The 20,753-nt window shown below is 37.5% G+C and overlaps 1 protein-coding gene across 4 annotated transcripts in view; it reads left to right on the forward strand.

Moving 5' to 3' along the window:
- The window catches only part of GRB10 (growth factor receptor bound protein 10), a 149,955-nt gene extending 131,972 nt beyond the window's left edge, over window positions 1-17,983 (forward strand). For 3 of the 4 annotated variants that reach the window (XM_050324916.1, XM_050323243.1, XM_050324095.1), the window contains exons 7-17: window positions 45-160; window positions 2,161-2,235; window positions 5,332-5,469; window positions 6,016-6,126; window positions 7,305-7,403; window positions 8,898-8,975; window positions 9,639-9,755; window positions 10,650-10,716; window positions 11,707-11,794; window positions 13,969-14,062; window positions 14,853-17,983. In XM_050324916.1, coding sequence (XP_050180873.1) covers window positions 45-160; window positions 2,161-2,235; window positions 5,332-5,469; window positions 6,016-6,126; window positions 7,305-7,403; window positions 8,898-8,975; window positions 9,639-9,755; window positions 10,650-10,716; window positions 11,707-11,794; window positions 13,969-14,062; window positions 14,853-14,999 — 1,130 coding nt within the window. In that variant the 3' untranslated portion in view covers window positions 15,000-17,983. Of the gene's footprint in view, window positions 1-44; window positions 161-2,160; window positions 2,236-5,331; window positions 5,470-6,015; window positions 6,127-7,304; window positions 7,404-8,897; window positions 8,976-9,638; window positions 9,756-9,979; window positions 10,124-10,649; window positions 10,717-11,706; window positions 11,795-13,968; window positions 14,063-14,852 lie in introns of those variants that run through there. The other variant, XR_007630117.1, reaches the window with a different exon arrangement.
- The last annotated feature ends 2,770 nt before the right edge of the window (window positions 17,984-20,753 follow it).

Genomic DNA, 20,753 nt, shown 5'->3' on the forward strand with positions numbered 1-20,753 from the left:
TCTGCTGGTTGGCTGTGTGTTAACATCATGTTCTTTTTCCACAGAGAGGTGCTTGGAAGATCATGAGCTCATAGTTCAAGTTGAATCCACAATGGGAAGTGAAAGTAAATTTTTGTTCAGGAAGAATTATGCAAAATATGAATTTTTCAAAAATCCCATGGTGAGTCTCATTACTTGTTTACACCACAGGGGGATGGATTGCAATAACATTGCTGGGCATTGTTATGTCTTAAACATCTATTATAAAAAAAAATAGGCAACCAACTAACAGAATTCTTTCCGAAGAAATTTTAACCAATGTTTAAATTCCTTTTTCTCTCCTCCCAGCCTGAAAACCTCAAGTGTTTTCAAGTTACCAAATATACTTGTTTCAAAATGTCTGTTGCTATATTGGAGGGTGACCAAGACAGGGAAGTCTTGGTTGGTTTAAGAAAAATAATCAGAAGTGCAATTTACTCATCGTCTTAAAAGTTACTTGATATGAAGCAAATTGATCACAGAGCATGCAGTATCCAAACCTTTTAATTTCTGACATTAAAACCAAAACTCCTCTGTGTAACTCCTAAAGCACTTACTATATACAAGGGATTTCCAGTTTATGTATACTGAACATTGTTTCACCTATGACTGTGTTTTACTAGTGTGCTCTGCCTTCCTTACTCATCATAGTAGCTTGCTCTTTCTATGTCCTCATGTATATCCATGTTTGAAAAGTATTGTATGTCATAGCTATACTTATTCCTGGATTTGTAAGATCCTTTGAACACTGTAATTTTAAACTGGTTACTGTCTTAACTGCTTATCTGGGAATGACTTTTCGCATTTTGTCTAAACAAAAGTTGGAACAGACTGTTGACATGAAACAGTATCAGCTGGTGTAACCCACCTTGATAGTTGAGAAAAGGTGAGAGGTGGTTAGGTAGGAACAGATTTTGGGTCAGTCAGGCATCTGTGAGGTGAGAAGAAAAAAGATACATGAGGTCACATGTAAACTCATTGCTGAAGTAACTGCAGACGATAAACTCATTCGTTTTCTCATAGATGCTAATGCACAGTTGCTGCATCCTCACACATGTGCTTGCAGATACATTTGTCATCTGCTAGTGCTTGTTTCAGAGTCTGTGCCTTGACTTACTGAAACATTTCTGTGCATGGAGTGTTCATAATTTTTCACTTCTGTTGATCTTACCATCTGATAACCTATGAACATCTGAGTGTTGTATAGAAGTTTTGGTGTCATAGGAGCGAGCACATTGGCTTCATATGGTCTATTTTATTTAATAACAGAGCACGGGAGTAAAACCCAGAATGCTTGGCATTCAGTCCCAGGCTCCTGCAATCACAAAATAAATCATTCTTTTGGTGTAAGAATGCGAAGGCTTCCTATCCGTTGCATTAGCTGTTGCCATATGGCACTGTTTCTACTCAAGAGAGGCTTGTAAATGTTAGCTTTCATAACTCATTGTGCAACTTACCTGGCAGAAGGGTGATTCCTCTTCAGTCCTTCTCTTTATGCCCGAAAGACTGAAATTTATATTGCCTGAAGAGTGACAAATGTTCTAAACTGGAAATGTTTTTGTTGTGATTCATCTTGTTATAATCAGTCATTCTTTTATTTCAGTCATTTCTGCATGTCTCCATGCTTCAAATAGTGTTTAAAAATTTCAGGAATGACTTCATATCATTGCTGTGTATAGTAAATTTACTGTACCAAATTATATAAGCATTTTAAAACATGGCAAGTGAAAGGGGAACTGGAGGATTAAGGATGAAGTCAAGTCATTGATGCACTAAGAAAGGAATCACTGCATACTCAATCTGCAGGACCATTCATCTTGTCCTTTCCAAGAAAGTAGAGGCTGTTAGCAATCCCCAAAAGCCCTCAGTAGTAGAGGAAATGATGGGAAAACGCACTTATGAAATGCTGCATATCAGATATTTTAAAACCCCACAATCTGTCTGCATGGGCATCTGGTGAGCAGAAGGAAGTGAAGAACTGCACTTGAAAGCCCTCATATTACTTTCTGTGTCAGGGGATCTCCAAATTGATTTAATAGTGATAGTTCCAAAAATGAATGACTGGAAGAAAATATCACTAGTTTTGTGTCACAGTGTTCACATATAAAGTGACTTCCAATTGTCTTCTCTTTATTTGTCTAGAATTTCTTTCCAGAGCAAATGGTTGCCTGGTGCCAGCAAACAAATGGCAGTATTCCACAGTCTCAACTTTTGCAGGTACCGTAAATTATCTGTATGGACAAAAAAAGTTTTGGCGCTGGAGCGGGGAGATTGAGAGGAAGGAAGGGAGAATTCAAGGGTCTGGAAAAAGTTGGTCAGAGAAAGACTAGGGTAATGAGTTAGCATATGGTGCTAATGTTGAAAATGTCTGACAAAGATCTTACCCAGTGGCATTGAGAAGTAAGTTGTAAACACGAAGTATTCATAGTTGTGTCCACACATACTTGTTGAATTAATAATCAACTTACTCTGTGGGTATCTGGTTTGGCCACGTGATGTTGCTCCAAAAACAGTCTTGGCAGATATATTTCTAGGAAAACAAACACCCTTTTATAAAAAGCAGAACAGAAGTACTCCTCTATAATCCACATCATAGCACAGGAGAAAGTGTAAAAATGCATGTGGATATTAGAAGATGGGTTTGAGATGATGAGAGGTTTTGCTTTTACTTTTTATGTCCCATGTTTGTGCCTGGCAAGAATTAACAGTAGGGACCAACTTTCCCAAGATTCAGCCAATTAGCTGCTTTTTTGTATAGCAAAATAATGCCCTAAGAAGTAAGTACAAGTAGAAATTTGTATATAGTATTTGCAAGGTAATCCCATTTAAAGCTTCCCAGATTAAATGACAGGGGTGTGTACCTTATGCATATGTGTTGGTAGAGTTGTGTAATCTGTGTGGTAGTGGCACGTGCGCTGCATTTATACTGAAGTTCTGATGTCACTGTAGAGTTTCTTGCTTGCTCGTGAAGGAACCATGGTGGTGGCACAGTTGGTTGGCCTTCAAGGATGGTGTTGAGGGGTGGGTTACCTCTCTGATCAGTAACTGATTCACTTAAATATCTCAATTTTAGTGTGCTGCAATCTAAACGCTGTAGTCTAAATCTTTTAATTTCAGTTGTTTCCTCAAACTGGGGTAATTTAACTCAGGACATTCAACTCAAAACACAGTTTATTCAAAGAGTGCTGTATTAAGAATATAAGATCATGGTGCCTGGAAGACAGTGCCATGAGTACAAGGCAAATTATAAAACAGAAGGCACAAATATATGAAGAATGTATACATACAAATAACTGATTTTAGCTTGACTTCTGTCATTTTGCATGTTTGCAAATATGCACTGACTCTCTGTTTAAAGACAACGAGTTTCCACTGACTTTTGAAACAGTGCACTCATTTTATTCTGTAACCATGTCAAAGTCTGTTAAATTCTGGTACTGTGTTCACTGAGAAGAATTTAAAGCATTAGTGTCCACTCTCAGCTGGAAAACAAACAAACAAACAAACAAAAAATCAATCCAATTTACAGAATTAAAAATGAAAGTCACAAGCAATGAGTGCTTGTGATCAGGAACCAAAACTGTCATGGACTGGCATCGGCACAGTCTGGCAGGAAGAGAGGTGTTCACGTCTTGGACCCCTTTTCCTGTAGTGTAAGTAGAGAATTGAGTTTGCTTGTTAATACATGCAGCAGGACTCCCTAAAAGAGTAAGATGTTCTTAAAGATGGAAAGGTTTTGATCCTAGGGTAATTCGAATGATAGCAAAAGGAAAACCTTACCACCTCTTGAGATACAAGAGTATTCTTCTGCGAAGGCTCACTTAGGTGCGGTCCTGGAGAAGCAAAAGTTATGGGGGTTAACAACATGAGAGGGGGAGGAAAAGAAGATAAGTATATTCTCTCTGTTTCATTGCTTAACCGTAAAAGAACAGTCTTTCTTAAAGTATTTATACTGCATACTCCTTTTCTTTAAAAAAACACACAACTGTTTTTCAGAATTTCAGTGGCAGTTGTAATTTATTGAAGGTAAGCTTCCTGCAGCCATGCATTAAGTGTGTTGCATCTGAGGCCACCTTAAACACTGAACAATTCCACTGTATTTAATTACACATAGAACAGGCAAGAATATTAAATATCATCTCATGATATCATATCCTGTATTAAGAGCTAGTATTTTTAGTCTTAAGAATAGCATTAAAACCAGCAGGATCTGTTTTCCCTAGTCTCAACCTGGCTCATATACACAAAAAGCCTGCATCTTAGTTTACTTTTCTTTTATCTGACTGAACAAAAAGAATATATTCTTCTTTTTGTTTTTCCCTTTCTCAGTTGAGAAGTGGATTCATAGTACAAATAGCAGGAGAACTGACTGTTCTTTTCCATGCTGTTAGATGAGATGAGAAGGAGGACTGGGAAAAAATAGCTTTTAATTCTGACACAGGGCACTGATTTTTGGTTTTGTTTCCTGTGGGCATTGTCCAAATAACACCAAAACACAACTTTGAAGGCTATCAGAGGCATCTAGCCAAACAGGTTTATGCATTTTTCTTATACTGTTGAATTTATTAATTTTGTATTTAACTTACTGAGCAAGCCCTCTGTCATTTAAACATCTGGCCCATTGTAATAAGGGAGCAATCCATCAATTCTCCTACCACAGTTTAATGTTTCCTTTCTGTGATATATCACAAATCAAATTATTCCATATGTTGTCCCTCTACTCATGTCAAGAACTTAAATGCTTCTGAATCTTGAAGTCTGGTATAGTTGTTGGCACTTATTTGACTACTCTGCATTTCATTTTCAATTAAATATTCTGTTGTCTGCCATACCTCTTGTCTTGGGACAACTTTAATGCCAGAAGTCCTGAAACAGGCTCTTCCCTTTCAAAAACTTTGTGACAAAGATGGAGATTTTGGCCAATATTTCCAATTTAGATAATTTGCCAAAATTGCTGTGAGAAGGTATTATTTTAAGAATTAATAGACTTACTTCCTCTTCCTTCAGGCCAAGTGCAAGAAGAATGGGGATACACAGAAATGCTTAGCTTTTTGGAGATATAAGTATTGACGCAGAGAATAGGAAGATGTCAGTGGTGGAGGAGATAGCAAGGTAGATGCAATGGGAAGAGCAAGAATTTCCATTTTTGTCATAAATCAGGTAAAACATCTAGGTCAGTTTAAGCCTAGTGTGAAACTGCACCTCAAATCAGCAAAGTGGTTTGCTGCTTGCTTCTCTGGTCTGTAAATACAGTGACAATTTTAAAATCCATCCATAGGATACAATCTTAATTTACATTTTCCTCTCCAACAGAACTTTTTAAACTCCAGTAGCTGCCCTGAAATTCAAGGTTTCTTGCATGTGAAAGAGCTGGGTAGGAAATCATGGAAGAAACTGTATGTGTGTTTGAGGAGATCAGGACTTTATTGTTCTACAAAAGGAACTTCAAAGGTAAGATTAAAAAAGAAGTTGCACACTACTAGCATGTGAAAACATTTTCTTCTTTTACAGTGGGCAGTTTTTTGCTGGTTTTTAAATATCTCCACATAGAGTTCCCTGGTTTTATGCCACAGAAAAGGATAAGTAAGCCATGATCAAAAGACAGTCAAGCCCTGGGCTCTCAATGTGTGAACATAGCCATATAGTTTTGTTATAAAATAAAACCAAACTAGACAGGCAACGTCATTGTGGCTACTGAAGTTGTGCTAACCTGCTCCTCTGACCTGCTCCTCTGGAGCAATGTCATAGGCTATACCATTTTTAATGTGATGTGTTTGGATAAGTATAGTATTTTGTAAGCTTCCTGTATCAAGCACCTCTTGCTGGTAGGCTGATATTCAAGAGCTGCCAGCGCCCTGTCCACTTGAGGCTGCTGGGGAGAGGAACAATGTTCGTACACTGCCCTCTGTTGGAGGCTGGGCTGGAGAGACTGCAAAGCTTGCACAAGACCTTCCAAAACTTTAAACTTACCTGTGATAAAACACGTTATTTCCCCAGGAGCCAAGACATTTGCAATTGTTGGCTGACCTCGAAGACAGCAATATCTTCTCGTTGATAGCAGGAAAGAAGTTGTACAGTGCACCTGCAGAGTATGGATTTTGTATAAAGGTAAATCTCATTGAGTTCTTCCAATGTTGCAGATGGTGTTGGTAGCTCAGAGTCACCCCAACCCGCAGCTAAATGGGATTTATGTCTAAAACTCTGCATGCCTTTTCTATCATGAGGACTTGATCTTTAACATCTTTCGTTTGGCAGACATGTCCTGTGAATTTTGTCATCATCTTATGAGACATTTTTTTAACGTTTTATCTTGTGTTCCTTTGGTTTGGGAAATTTCTGTGCAAGAGTAGCTTAGTGCTGAAGCATGGTGTGCCTGCGAGGTGGCCTTGGTTCACCTCACAGGCGAAAACTTTTTCCAAGTATTCTAATTGAATAGAAAAGCTTCTGTGGACAGTGAGCACCAAAATTATACATCAACTAAGAATCAAGCTCTGATGGGTAGTAATTTTATCATTATTATGGGCCAGAGGTTTGCCTTTATTTAAAGAGGAAGATTGTCTTGGAAAAATGAAAATAAGAAAAAAACAGTTGCCTTTGAAAATTTTTAAAACTGTTGTGCTGATAGATTGGTTTGGGAAGTATTTCTAAACTTTGAAAAGTGTAATTTTCTGAGAAGAAAATAAGTCTGGAAGCTGGTTTTATTGACAACAGTGAAGTAGTCTCCTTCCTACCAGCCGTTCCAGAGCTAGATAATAAGGGTTTTTATCAAAGAGACTGTCAGCAGGACTGATCCTCAGCCAGTTATGGAAACTTTCATCCTTCATCTCGAAATGGGGCTTATAAAACTTCTCAGAGATTTTTTTTGGGGTGAGGGGGAAACAACAAAAACCAAAATCCAACAAAAAAACCACCTTAACAACCAAAACCAACAAAACTAAGTGCCCTGCTTTGGTAGTAGCATGGCCTGAGTATCTTGTTCCTATAAACTGCCAAAACTGCAGGTTGTTTCAAAGCATAGAATCATAGAATATCCTGAGTTGGAAGGGACCCTCAAGGAGTCTAACTCCAAAGTCAGAAGGCACAGACATTTATCTTGCTAGGCCCAGCTGAGAAAGTGATTTCTTTCAAAGCATACTCGGCCTCTTCTGAGCTTTAATTCAGAGTAGTGTGAGCTTTTTCTGGTTATTCTTAAGACTAATACTGTACCTGACTTTACTCTGCAGTAAACTTAGTTGTGCTGTTGGTTTTTTATTGAATGTAGCTGACTTCCCTCTAACACTTTAAAGCCCAACAGAGTGAGAAATGAAACTAAGGAACTGCGGTTGTTGTGTGCTGAAGATGAGCAAAGCAGAACGTGCTGGATGACTGCCTTTAGGCTCCTTAAGGTATCTGATAATCTCTTCTACTTGTGAAAGGCTACACCTAGAGTTAAGTTGCATTTTCTACTTTGTTCATGAGGAATTACCTACATGTTATTAAATATCATCTGCACCAAAACAATACAGATAAGAGCAAAATGCCAGGCAGGCCTGTCCCACCTAAGATTTTAAGCACAGGACTGAGCTCTATTCCTTCCACATATGAATCAAGTATAGTTTTAGTTTGGGATCCAAATTTGAGACATGTGAATAAATTAAAATATCTTAACAAGGTATTTGCAAGTAATCATAAAGCTAAAGAAAATGTTTTGATAATGGTTCTCCTAACTAGAACAGAGTGCCTTTTGAAATTATTATTTTTAATTTTTTTTAGTTTTCTGAAGGTTCTATTAAAAGAAGTAACAAAAATAAGTAATTCTATTTCCAGGTGAAAGTTATTTATATCTGAGAGCAAACAATGAAATTTCTTGATAATAGGATAGGAGACTTCACTGTTTTTTTTGAAACAAAATCAGGATGGAGGGAACTGAGGAAAAAGTTGACCGTTTTGTGCCCTTTGAAGCAGAGAACTTCCTGGTCTTCATAGGAAAATGTGCATAAGTTCTGATTCGGTTTTAAGTCTTTGCCTGAATACGCTGTCTTGAAAACTGCTGTGTTCTTCTCTATACCTTACTACGTCCTACGTACAGAGAAAAAGGTTTTGTTTTTAAGGAACACCAAAAGATGACTAAGGGTGTACAATCAGCAAAAATTAAGGCTGTGCCTCAAGGCTGTGTCTGTGACCCTTCTTTTTATTCACCTTTAGCTTTCCATAGTCCTATATTACCCTGTTCACAAATTGTTTAAACCATTTCAGTTAGAACATTCAGTAAGCAATGTTGCTATACTTCAGCACTGTGCCTCAAGGGAATGCACTGAGTAGGTGTTTTCCTACCATCCTAGCTACTAGCGTTGCTAAAATTTATCATGTTCAACGAGGAGCATGACTGGAATTCAATCACCTTATTTTTATAAGGATGCGAAAAGTACCAAGTTTCCTGCTGAAATTTATTAAAAGAGCTAGTGAACTAGAAAGGTTCTTATTTTTTATCGTTTCGAAAACTGAGTTTGAATGCTTTATGAAGAATGTTTTTAAGTTCACATTACTGGAGGGTAAAAAGAAGGTAATTAATATGTGTGTTCTGACCTCGACTGAAAGCTTGTATTCTACAAGGAAATAGAGTGATACCTCTGGTGATAGCTGAGAGTGGCAGAAATTACCTGTGGTATTTCACTCAGGCTTCTATTTTTTAAATAAAACTTGTGCGTTTTTTATTAACTGCTTGATTGCCACCTGCCAATTGCTACTGCTCCGTGCAAATCGCTTTGGGACAGCTTCTGATCAGGAAAATAATAAACCGCTGGCACCTCGCTCCAGTGTAAGTGGTATTATGAAATCACTGCAGTTTTTTTCCTAGGGTGTATATTTGAATAATAGTGTCCTTGCATTTCTTTTTGCAGTATGGAATGCTACTGTATCAAAATTACAGAATTCCCCAGCAGCGAAAAGCCATGCTTCCACACTTTTCCACTCCAGTAGTAAGTAATGAACTTAACCTCATTGACATATGATGTTGGAAAAGATACATTTGCTTTTGCATTTTAAAAGTGGAAAATTTTACGCTAAGAAATGTAAATTCAGCATTGTGTAGCAAATCAATGTAAAGTTCATGTTTTGCATGAGTATAGTTTCCGTGGTTGGCTCTCCATTATCTCAGGCTTACATGATCCACATGATTGAAAAATCTTGGCTACGTCATGCTCTTTGAGACGTATGGTACAGAGACATCTGGCTGTCTCTGCAGAAGCCAGCTTAGGTCTGGCAAAACTAACACGTAAATTCCTTAAAATAGGCTGGGCCAAGAGCTGACTGTTAACTATCTAAAAATGAAGATCCTATATTTGGATTCCAACTGGTCCTGAAAATGACTAGAATATAGTAACGGGGCAAGTGGGCAACTTGAGCAGTACATATTTTATTCTCAGCCTTTGAATCCTCTCCCTCCCCTATGGCCTAATAAGAAAACCCACCTATTTTTGTGTCAGTGAATCTTTTGAAAGGGGAAAAAAATGAGATATATTTTTTGTGATGTTGAAGGAGAACCTTGGACAATCTTCTGAAACCAAAACATTGTGAAATTAAACTCTCAAGCTGGATTTTTCTTTTCCTGTTTTTTGAAACAAGTGAAAATTCCTTTTCAGAGAAGTGTATCTGAAAACTCACTAGTAGCAATGGATTTTTCGGGGCAAATAGGAAGAGTTATTGAAAATCCTGCTGAAGCACAGAGTGCTGCCTTGGAAGAAGGACATGCTTGGAGGGTAGCTATCTTCTCTTCTTTTCTATTTTTGCAGTCAGTAAGTGTCTGTTGAGAGCCAAAACACAGAGTGTGCTATGATGTTAGTGCAGTGCTGGTCACAGTATAGCTTAGCTCCGACCTGAAGCAATCACACTGCAAGCATGCAGATCTGAAAGTCAATATCCATCTTTAGCAAAACTGTCACATTCACAACAACCTTCTACCACTGCTTCTCTGTCCCCCTAGTGTCCAGAGGAAAGTTGAGGGGGAAAGCAGACCCACCAGAACTTTACTGCCAGTTTGCAAAACCAGTCTCTGAGGAGGAATATGTCAAATTAAATGCTTCCCCACATGGAAGAGGCTGGGGCTCTGACTAATGGCTTGCTCCCAGTAAGTTTAATTGCAGAATATACAAGAGGCAGGACCTCTTGCAATGAAAACTGATGTAACTTGTTTATAGTGTCTTGTGGACAGACAGCTGCAGTACAAGTTTTCCCACATGCTCGTCTTTTAGGGAAAAGAAGTCATTACTGAAGCATTAGCTGGTGCTTTATGTACGGGAGGGAAACACTGCTTGATTTACTGAGTGCCTGGTGTTTTGCCTGAGCAGAGACATATCAGACTTTTCTTTCTTTTCTGTCATTTTTTTCCTTTTTCTTTTCCTTTTTTTTTTTTTTTTAAATTTTTTTTAGATACTGAACTTTCGTCATTAACATCTGGCTTGTGTTTTAAGCCAACTGAAATGAGCTGCTGCTTGTAGATTAGCCCCCTTCAAAGTTGCATTTCTTTTTCTCATCCTTGCATTAAATTTGCCCAGCCCCCAGTTTCCTGTAAATTAAATCTGTATTGCATGTGCACTAATTCTCTTCTGTTGAGGCATTAGTGTGGATTTAACGGTAATTCATTTTCTCTGTAGAAACGTAGCACAAGAATGAACATCTTGGGTAGCCAAAGTCCACTCCATCCTTCCACACTGAGTACAGGTAAATTCTGCTAGTTTGTAAGCATAGTATCAGAGACCTCTGTGGGTAAAGAAAAGCTGTATTTCAAATAGAGTACAGTCATGTAGTATTGATGTCAAATACACTGTTTATGTTTATCAGTAGCTTCTGTGTCATTAGCATACCCATACAGACATAGTAGAAGGAACTTGTTTTCCTTTGAAGGCACACTCAAGCTTTTCTTCAGAGCTAGTCTTTTGAAACTCAGATTTTATAAAAATGGATACTCCATAAATGTTTCCATTTAAAACAAACCAGAAATTAATTCTCTGTTTCAGACAAGAAAAGTCAATGAGTGATCTGCTAATCTTTAAAGAGTAAAATGAGAGTTTTCAAAATGGAATTCATTCCATAATAACTGAATAATGTAAAATATGTATTCCTGTAATGCAAGTCCTGAACATCTGAGATTGTTAAGTTTATTAAAATAATAGGAAATTTCATATTAATATCCTGAACTTCTTAAAGGAAACACAGCTATTCTCTGTTGCTACTCTGTGTTTCTACTCTGTTGAACAGAATTTAAAAATACTATTTGAAAAATAAATAATAAACAGAAAATATTTGAGGAAAACTCTGCTCTTGAAAGCACAAGCTAAAGTGTTTTTCTATATTTGAGAATTAAAGAGACTTGGTTCTAACTCATTAGCTTATACATTTTCTTCTAAGAATTGTTAGTCCCAACATTTTCAAGAAGCAATGGAAAGGCAATATAAGAGATTTCTCTTGTTAACTTCATTGTACATCTGAAAATCAGAAACTACATGAAATAATGCCTCTCTACTTGGTATATTAAGTAGATGCATTTTTTGATATTGATTTTTTTAATAGATTGATGGAAGATACTTTATATCTATAACAAAACTATACCCACTTTTAAAATGTTTAAATAATTAGTGCGTGGAAAAAAATGTTGCACATGTAACTGGTTTTAATCATCTTCTCTTTCCTTCTTTTCCCTCTTGCCTCCAGTTATTCATAGGACACAGCACTGGTTTCACGGCAGAATCTCACGAGAAGAATCTCACAGGATTATTAAGCAACAAGGGCTTGTAGATGGGTAGGTATTGTTGTTGCTTAGTATTTATGGTCTTATGATGACCGTTGTTTCCCTCATTTATATGGAGTTATGGTTACTGAAGGGAAGTTGCTTGAACTGCATTCAGCAGTTCTTTATTTGTAGGATGGGAAAAGCATGGTTGCCTTCAGTTCACTAACCTCGCTGCTGTCAGGGTTAAGGTAGAAACATCCATGTTGGCTTCTCAGAAGACAGTGAAGTTCCACCCTTTCTTTGTTTTTTCTAACTTTCTGATTCAGAACACTAATCTTTGTGAAGAATAATATACATCAGAGAAATAGAATTTGGTAGTGCACATACATATTTATCAATCAGTGTTTTGGGGTCTTGGCTGGGCTAAGGCTTTTGGGTTTTAGCTTCACAGATCAAACAGAGAAGAGAGGCTGAGAAAGCAAAGGAGCACTACTGATTTGTTTGGTTTCTGGTTCTCTCACATGACAGATCTTTATAATCTTGGGCTCATTTTGACTTGTTGCCTTAGGAATCTGGTGGCCCATCCTTCATGAGGTTTTCAGGAATGTGTTGTGTTAATGCGTTTGAGGCGGTGTTATGTTTGTGCCTAGTCAGCTTAGTCACCATGGACATGTAAGATTGCTAGTTGTCTGTAGCAAGGTCAGTCAGCAGTGACAAAAGAACCACGTTACCTATGTGCTCCAAGACCTAAGGATTGTGATTTTCAGGACGGAGAAACATTGCCTGTGTTTTCCTGCTGTGTGTTCTGGAACAAAAGAAGGTAGAAGGGCTATCTTTGACTGTATCTGGAAGCTAGTTTTGAGGATGCATCTATCTTTATAGTCATTGTTTGTGTGGGAGCCAGTTGCTTGCCAGAGGTTGAATAAACATTTGCAGTTTCAGTTGTGCAGAGCTTTGCTTTGTGCCACCAGCTTATGATAACATGGATTATCTGAAACAGCTGCATGAAAGCTAATTTAGAGATACCTGCATGAACTGCAGTAACCATAGGGCAGGTACAACCTTTCCCCCTGACATGGATCCTAATGTATAAGGGCTTTTGTCTCTGTGCCACACATCTGGTCTTCCTAGGACTAAAAAAGAATGTCAAATACCATTCATGGTTTCTGATGGTGGCAAGACAGGCCTGTCTCTGACTACTGAACTGACAGTGGTTATGATGGTGCATTTTTGTGGTATTGACATTTCTCAATCAATTCTGAGGAGCTGGAGTAAATTCTTTTGGGTTCCTAAGACTACAAGCAGTTCTTGCAACTCAGCCTTGGAAAAGTGTGTTCCTGGCTTAGTGATTAGCAATTAAGAGGGCTTGAGGCCTGCCCTCATACTGTATTTGGCCATCTGAAAAATCCACTAGTGATTAGTGCTGTAAGCCTTGTGCCAAAGACATATTGTTGTTTCCTGTGGCATGGAGAAGATCTGCTTCCTTGGTTCATAAATGTCAAGGAGAGAAAATGTGGGGGTTTTTAGCCAGATTTTTTTTTCTCCTCTTCCTATTTCGTATTTAACCATTTGAGTTAGGACTTCAGTTTTGTGAGTCAACTTAAAAGTCACAGTTAGTGTATGGTGTTGCTAGATGTATTGCTAAAGTACATTTTTTCCCAATGACGCTGAGGGAAAAATACTGTGACTGTTCTAGAGGAAAAATCAGCGTGTGTTTTCCCCATCTTGATAATGTGGAAGCTACTTAATTGATAAGTAATTTTAAGAAAGTACTGAGCTATTTCTGTACAACTGCAGCCATTTAACCTAAATGTAATTTTGCTGACAGTGGATTTCTGTGGACTGATGCGAGATACCAGAGAGTGGGAATGGATTCGCATATATTGCTTTCCAATCTACAGAAATTCAGACTTGCTCAGAAGTTAAATGATAACATTTTTTTCATGAGAGTACATACCATGTATATCAACGGAAAGCTGAGTTAGAGAGAACCTTACAAAAAGCGTCATGTACATGCTTAGGGGAAGAACTACTGTCATGTATGTTTCACTTCTTGTTTCTTCATCTATTATTGTTGCATTGCCATGGTATAAAAATTGAAAGCAAATTGCCAGTTATGGAATCACCTGTTAATGCAGCTAAAGAGGAGTTAGGCAGTGGCACAAAATTACTTAGCCGTTCTGATTATTTATGAAGAAATAGATTGCAGTATTCAGTTTGCTCTTAAAAACGTTCTCTCCTAGATTATTTCTTCTCCGGGACAGCCAAAGCAATCCAAAGGCATTTGTACTTACGCTGTGCCATCATCAAAAAATAAAGCATTTTCAAATCTTGCCGGTAAGTAGATTATTTTTGATACTGATAACAAAAAACGAAATTTTAAACCATAAAGCTTTTGTCAACATCTGAGAAGACCTCTTATTAATTACTGATGTAATTAACAGGGCTGTTTCTATTAGCAAGTATATTAGCAAGTATTTTTTACAATTGTGAAATGTCTGATTATAGTTATTTATTAACATTACCTGGAAAACTAGTGTAAGTCACTACATTACACAAGTCTGTGTGATGCACAGAACTTGTTCTCTGTTTCTGGCAACAGCAGCTGTTGTCTGGCTGTCACTTAGGCAAACATAAAATAACTTAGGGAATTTAAATGTAAAAAGTTTTATTCTAGAGGTTATTCAATAATGTTGAGCTTCAAATAATGTTACACTGAGATGCTGGGAAACAATTTGATTTTATCTTGATCAAAAAAGCACCAAAAACTTAAAATCATGTAAACCTTTTTATTGGTCTTCTTCCCTTGTTTAGCCTGCCAATTTTACAAACAGCTAACAAATACCTTTGGGGTATTTTCGTTTTATATAATGAAGTCCAGTGCTGTCTCTACAATTTTCAATTACTCTGCCCACGAGCTTTCAGTTTCATAAACAAAATATTACAAGTTGAGTTAACATATGTTTTTTCTAGTGCTGTATATGATTTCATGAAGAACTCTAGGCACTCTGTTGTTTGGGCAGTGCCCATCTTTTATGTTATGTCACACACTGGCGGTATTCTGTTTTGCCACACTTGCATCTCTTTACGTACAGTCTAACTTAAAAAGGATGTTTTGTTTCCCTAGTGTGAAGATGATGGACAGATATTTTTCAGCCTGGATGACGGGAACACCAAATTCAGTGATCTAATCCAGCTTGTTGAATTCTATCAACTAAACAAAGGAGTCTTGCCCTGCAAACTCAAACACCACTGTATCCGAGTGGCCTTATGACCTCAAATCTGACTCTCACTGAAGACTGGATTTGCTAGAAGAGTAATTGTAAGAGAACGTTGACACTGGGGAATTGGCAGATTTGTAAGTTGGTAAAAAAAAATAAATATTATGCACCTTGGGACTCTGAAAGGGATGGATTCGACAGGTGCCAACAGACCAAGATTGCTGGTTTGTCTAACACCTAAGAGTGATTGCTGCTGAGTGTCCCAGCATCCCAAAAATGGGGGGAGGGTCTGTAAAACAATGAGTAAATTTGAAACAAAACTGGAAACTATCTTGGCTGGGCCACTTAACAGGAACAAGTGTGAAGAGAAATCTTGGAAAAGAACTCTTGCCCTGGAATAATCTTGACAATTGAGACTAGTGTGTTTACTTTTTGTATTGATCACTTTTTTTGCACTCCTACTTTGTTTCGGATATTGTATGCAGCCTATATTAGGAGCTGATGTGGCTTTTAAAATTCATGCAGGAGTTGGGTATTAATCTGCACCCTAAAATGTATGGAATGCTTCAGCCTAAAAGGAACTAGAAGAAAATCAAGAAGTGTGTGTGTGTGCGTGCGCGTGTCTCAATACTTCTCTGGAGACCTGAGGTTCAATGATCTGCAGATGTCTTTGAAGAAGCAATGAGGATACAATTCTAAAAGAACATACCACCAATATACATACTCTTAAAACTGTTGACCTGTAGCATTATGGCTGTAGTGTGTTGATGGCATATTAGTGGCATCCAGTCATGCAAAGACTGTATTAGATTCTATGCACAAATTTTTATTATTGGAGTGGTGGTTTGTTTTTTACAGCCTTTTGACTGTTTTCCTGAGGAAACTTACTGTTACTAAATAGAATAGGACTGAATGACTACACTTGTATTTGAAACCACCATTTTTTGTGAGAAGAGTCTTCTGCGGGTAGTCTTAGTGTGACAAAATAAAAAAAAAAAAATTAAAAACCAGTGTTTTTAGCTTTATAGCTCCTTGAATTTTCAGACTGTTTCAAAGAGCTCTTTCCATATAGTAAAGCTACAGTGACACAAAGCTCTCCTGGGGATAGGGCATAAGAACTGTACCCCTTCTGCTTTTTGTAGGGCCGTGGAAGTTTACATGGTGAGAAAGAACATACTGGGAATAGAAACAGATTTGATTGTGAACTAGCTGCTGGCAATGTCATCCATCGAGATAACTGGTGATCCCTGTGTCATATATGCTACCGAATGGCAGACAGGCACGTATCTTGCTCTGTTGCTGGTTTGTCATCAGAACTACTTTATTGTTACTGTTTAAATGAATTATTTAATGTTTACACAATAACTCTTTCTGATGATAAATCGGTATTAAAGTTGGACAAGTCCCACCTAGATCCTCCAATTGCAAATAAACCATTCTTTCAGCAACACGGCTGGTGCAGGAACTGTTTTAAGTGAAACAACCTCCCAATGCTTCGTGCTGTTAGCCACAGTCAGGAGTATTCCACCCTGGGAACTTGCAGAGTGTAGTGCAGAACAGAGCATTCTTAGGATGGTAAATGATTTACACGGGCTACTTCGTCTTTAGTATTTGCCACTAGGTTTGAAATCCTAGCCATCTGAAAGGGTAAAGAAGGAAATCCAATCCTACACTTTTAGGTCTTCATGTAGTGTTAAGAATAGCTTAAGACAAACCATAACCTGCCTGAGTCATCCATATCAGCTTAAACTATGTCAATGGTATAGAAACACTGTATTTTAGTTTACAGAACACATTTAGTATTTTTTTCCATTCAATGTCTAGATACTAAAAATGAAGAAACTTGATTTTGTTTTTAGTAGAATCCTTTTTTGTTTTGTTGTTTTGTTTGTTTTTTTTTTTAATTGTACATAGTGAAATGAGTGTTCCTGCTTTCTAGACAATGTATTTTAAAACCTTGAAATTAAGCTAACTTAAGTCTGACTTCACTTTGCATGCTTCTATTTGGCCCCTATTAGGAGAAAAAAGATACTTGTATCGACTACATTACCAGTTTAATAAGACCATTTATGCTGTAGTTTTAAGTTTTTCTGTTTACATAGCTTAGTGACAACCATGCATTTTTTTCCCCGTAGGCGGATAGTATTTGCAGTGTTTCATATTTATGAAAAAAAAAAACTTGCATCTTATTTAAATTGAGAATAAAAGTTTGACTATGAACCATAATTTTTGTATGTAGATGGTTGACTTAGTATTTTGTACTCTTCCCAGCTAAAGTGAGCTGTTTTGAGAAAGTGACCACCTTCAAAGTGGCAACAATCTTACTTAAGCAGATCACTGCTTTGTCTTCTTTCTGCTGGAAAACAGTCAATGCCACCTTAGTTTTCCAACAGATTCAGCTGGCTGCCAGCTCAGAATACCAAGGACTGAAGGACATTTGACTCTTATTTTTGTATTTAAATGACATGAATGTAAAGGGGATGCTCAGGGTTGTTTTGGAGCCTGTTGAATTTTTATCTTTTTGCCTGTGATTTTATTTTCTAAATAAATACTTCATGTAGCAATCTTGAATATGTTGAGAAGGAAAATGCCAAACCATTTTGGTAATGAGGTTACTAGTTAAGTTATGTTACGATAGGTGTTAAAAGTACAAAAAAACTTTTTATTTGTTAATTAATCTTGAAGAAACACGTGCCTCAGTTTAGATGTTTTGTCTTATCTTTTCTGCACTAAATACCTGACAGTTTGACCAATCAATGCACCTTTCCAGTGGCAAGACTTGCTTATCGTAAATTATATTGTCACAATGCAAGATTTAGTGACTGTAAAATGGAATAAAGTTTAAAGTTTCAGGGAATGCAAAAGGTATTAACTTAAGAGACAAAACCTTTATTCAATATGCTTTGCTTCATACTGTAAATAGCTTTTTGGCTTGTGAACCTAATTGTAATCTTTCAGGTATTTTTGTACAAATAAGGGACTGATATTCTGTTTCTTGTAATTAGAAATAAACGTTAATACAATGCTATTCATTTTACATTGGAATGAATGTCATCTTTTGGATATATCTGTACACTATGTATCTCTTGCCTTAAGTCAGAGTTAACTGGGTGGGTTTCATTAAACATCTCTTAAGAAGAGTGAAGAAGGAAAACACAGTCCCCAAGATACCTTTATTCTGTCTTAAGATTCCTATTAGGACAGACTGCACTTTATTTAGAAAAGAACTTGTTTGCCTCTTTTGTTTGAGGAAAATTACTGGGGACATTCTGCTATGATATTTATTCATTTGGGAAGGCTGCTAGAATCAAATCAGGAAAACATAGCATGTGCATCTTTCAGGTCATAAAGCTATAACTCACTGAAAATGTACACTCTGCATAAAACACTTTATTGGCCTGATAGCTGTTGGATCAGAAAACTTTTCAATAGTGCTTTCAGAAAGCAACTGTTCATGCCTGTAATCCTTGTATTTGAGTGGTCTATCGGCATTTGTCTGGAAAAGCACATCTGCACAAAATATGTTCTTCCATAAAAAATCCAGGTTGGGCGAGGGACAATTGGTTGTTCTTCTGGTAGATGGAATAACAGAAGGTTGGGAATATTTCACTTTTTAGTTGGACACAATCCTTTCCTGTTTCTGCCTTGATAATCCATAGAAGCCATCAAATGCATTCAAGACTTTGTCACGCTCTGAATTCTTCTGCATGCTTCATCTTCATGTGAGTTTATACTGCACTGTGGCATGACTTAGTATGCTAGCATTATGAAATTCATCAGCACATAGAGGCAGAGTACTTCCTTTGGGCTTTGATATTTGCCAAGTTTTTTCTATCTGGAGATGCATATTGAACCTAAAGTGATTAGAGTTTACTATCCTGCACACAGCAAGTTACTTTTTCACTAATGAAGGGTACTGCTTGCTTCCAAAAGATTTGAAGATGCCTATTTCTTGCTTAGTTAAAGGAAGCCATGCATTGAAACTGGCCCCCTCTGTAACCATTAAAAGTCAAGGGCTATAGTTCTACACAAACCTGTAAAAAAACCCCCAAAAAACCACCAACAAACCAACCAACCAACCAAACCAAAACCAAACCAACCAAAACAAAAAACAACAACAACAAAAAATCAACCCCAAAACCTCAGGTTGCTTTATTGTATATACTGCATTTGGAATAGGCAAGAAATAAAATAAAAAAAAAAAACCACAACAAGAATATCTTGGTAAGCCTGCCCAGTGGTAGGGTAGTGCTGCCTGCGTGTTTGTCCAAACTGCCCACCCCTGTGGCAAATGCAACATGAAAACCGTGAAATCTGGCCCCTGACATTAGCAGCAGGTACCTGTGCTATCACCTGTGCAAAATTACTCTGGGCCAGAAGTGGGTGTGTGGTACAGATTTGAATTACTTGCCTGATAGAAGGCTTGTGCTGCTTTCACATTAGTTGCAGAACAATAGACATAGTCAGACATGTGATGATGCTACATAAAGCATTCTAGCATGAAGTTCACCTGGCAAAACAGGTCAAATGTGTTTGGACCTATAAGTAAATTCCTATCAGACTAGTGTTTTACAGCATGTGGCTGCAGCACTTTCATCCTGACACAGAGAACTCCTAAATTCTACACTAGAACTCCAAAATTTAACACTACCTGTACCTGTAAAACCAGATGAGAAAAACATCCCCAGAATGAGACATTTCCCTTGAAGTAAGTAGAACTTTATATGACTTTGGACATTTGTTACTGCTAATTTTTGTTATTGCTAATTTAGTAATGCTTTAATATGGTTTGTCATAGTCCAGTCTGTAGATTGTTTGTCTGACGTCCTGGAAACTTCAGTAACAATGTCAGCAGATGGAGAAAAGTATCTTGCTTTGAAATACCCATATTGCCTTAATTTGGGTTGCTTCTGCATCCTAAATCTTATGTCTTCCTTCCTTAACTTGAAGCACAATTTAATTAGCATTTGAAAACCCAATATATCACAACTATGTCCAAGAGCTATATGATTTTCATTAGATATTGCGATTAGTCACATCTGAGACTTCAAAATGAATTAGCTTGTGTAACACTCACTCTGCAAACTCCTAGCCTGAAGACATTCTGCTCTAATTGCTCATCATTTTGCGCAGATACTAGCAGATGTTTTAGCAAGAAAGATCAGTTCACATAAGACACTAAGCTGTGATTAACAGGGTCTTGCAACACTTGTTGGTTACACAGGTTTGTGTGCTTTGCTATAATCAGTTGTTACCCATCTGTTGGCTGCAAGATTCTGGTGCCACAACTGGGGAATAGGAAGGCTAAATTACAAACAGCTGCCAGCTCTGAGCCAAAGTACAGCCTGGGTTTATGGGCTCTGAGGCTCAGCTCAGCTCAGCTGGGAAGGAAGTAGAATGGAGAAAAGAATTACTCTTAGGCAGTATTGTCCAAGCGATGGTTTGGGTGTGACTAGGAACACGGTGAAGACAGTGCTGTGATGCCCAAGTGCTGCTCACCAGTTCCTTAGAGTCAGTTTCCTCTCCGCTTCCCTCAGACTTACCTCATAAGTCTGCTGCTGAATATATTAACATGATAATTATGTGCTCTGTGTGACTTAGCAACATCTAGTTTTCAGGTTGCTGTAGTACTCTTCAAATCAGGTCCAAAGGCAAAAACAAATATAGAAACAAGGCAAGCTCTGAGGATTAAAGCTTCTTGAAAAATAACTCCACAACAGATCTAGTGATGGAAGAATGCAATTTGGTAACTATAGAATTGGTGGGTAGAAACACTTTTTTCACTAAAGACTGAAAACATGATTTGT

Source organism: Myiozetetes cayanensis, unplaced genomic scaffold (assembly GCF_022539395.1).
Source record: "Myiozetetes cayanensis isolate MyiCay16 unplaced genomic scaffold, myiCay2020 scf1, whole genome shotgun sequence".
Classification (NCBI taxonomy): Eukaryota; Metazoa; Chordata; class Aves; order Passeriformes; family Tyrannidae; genus Myiozetetes; species Myiozetetes cayanensis.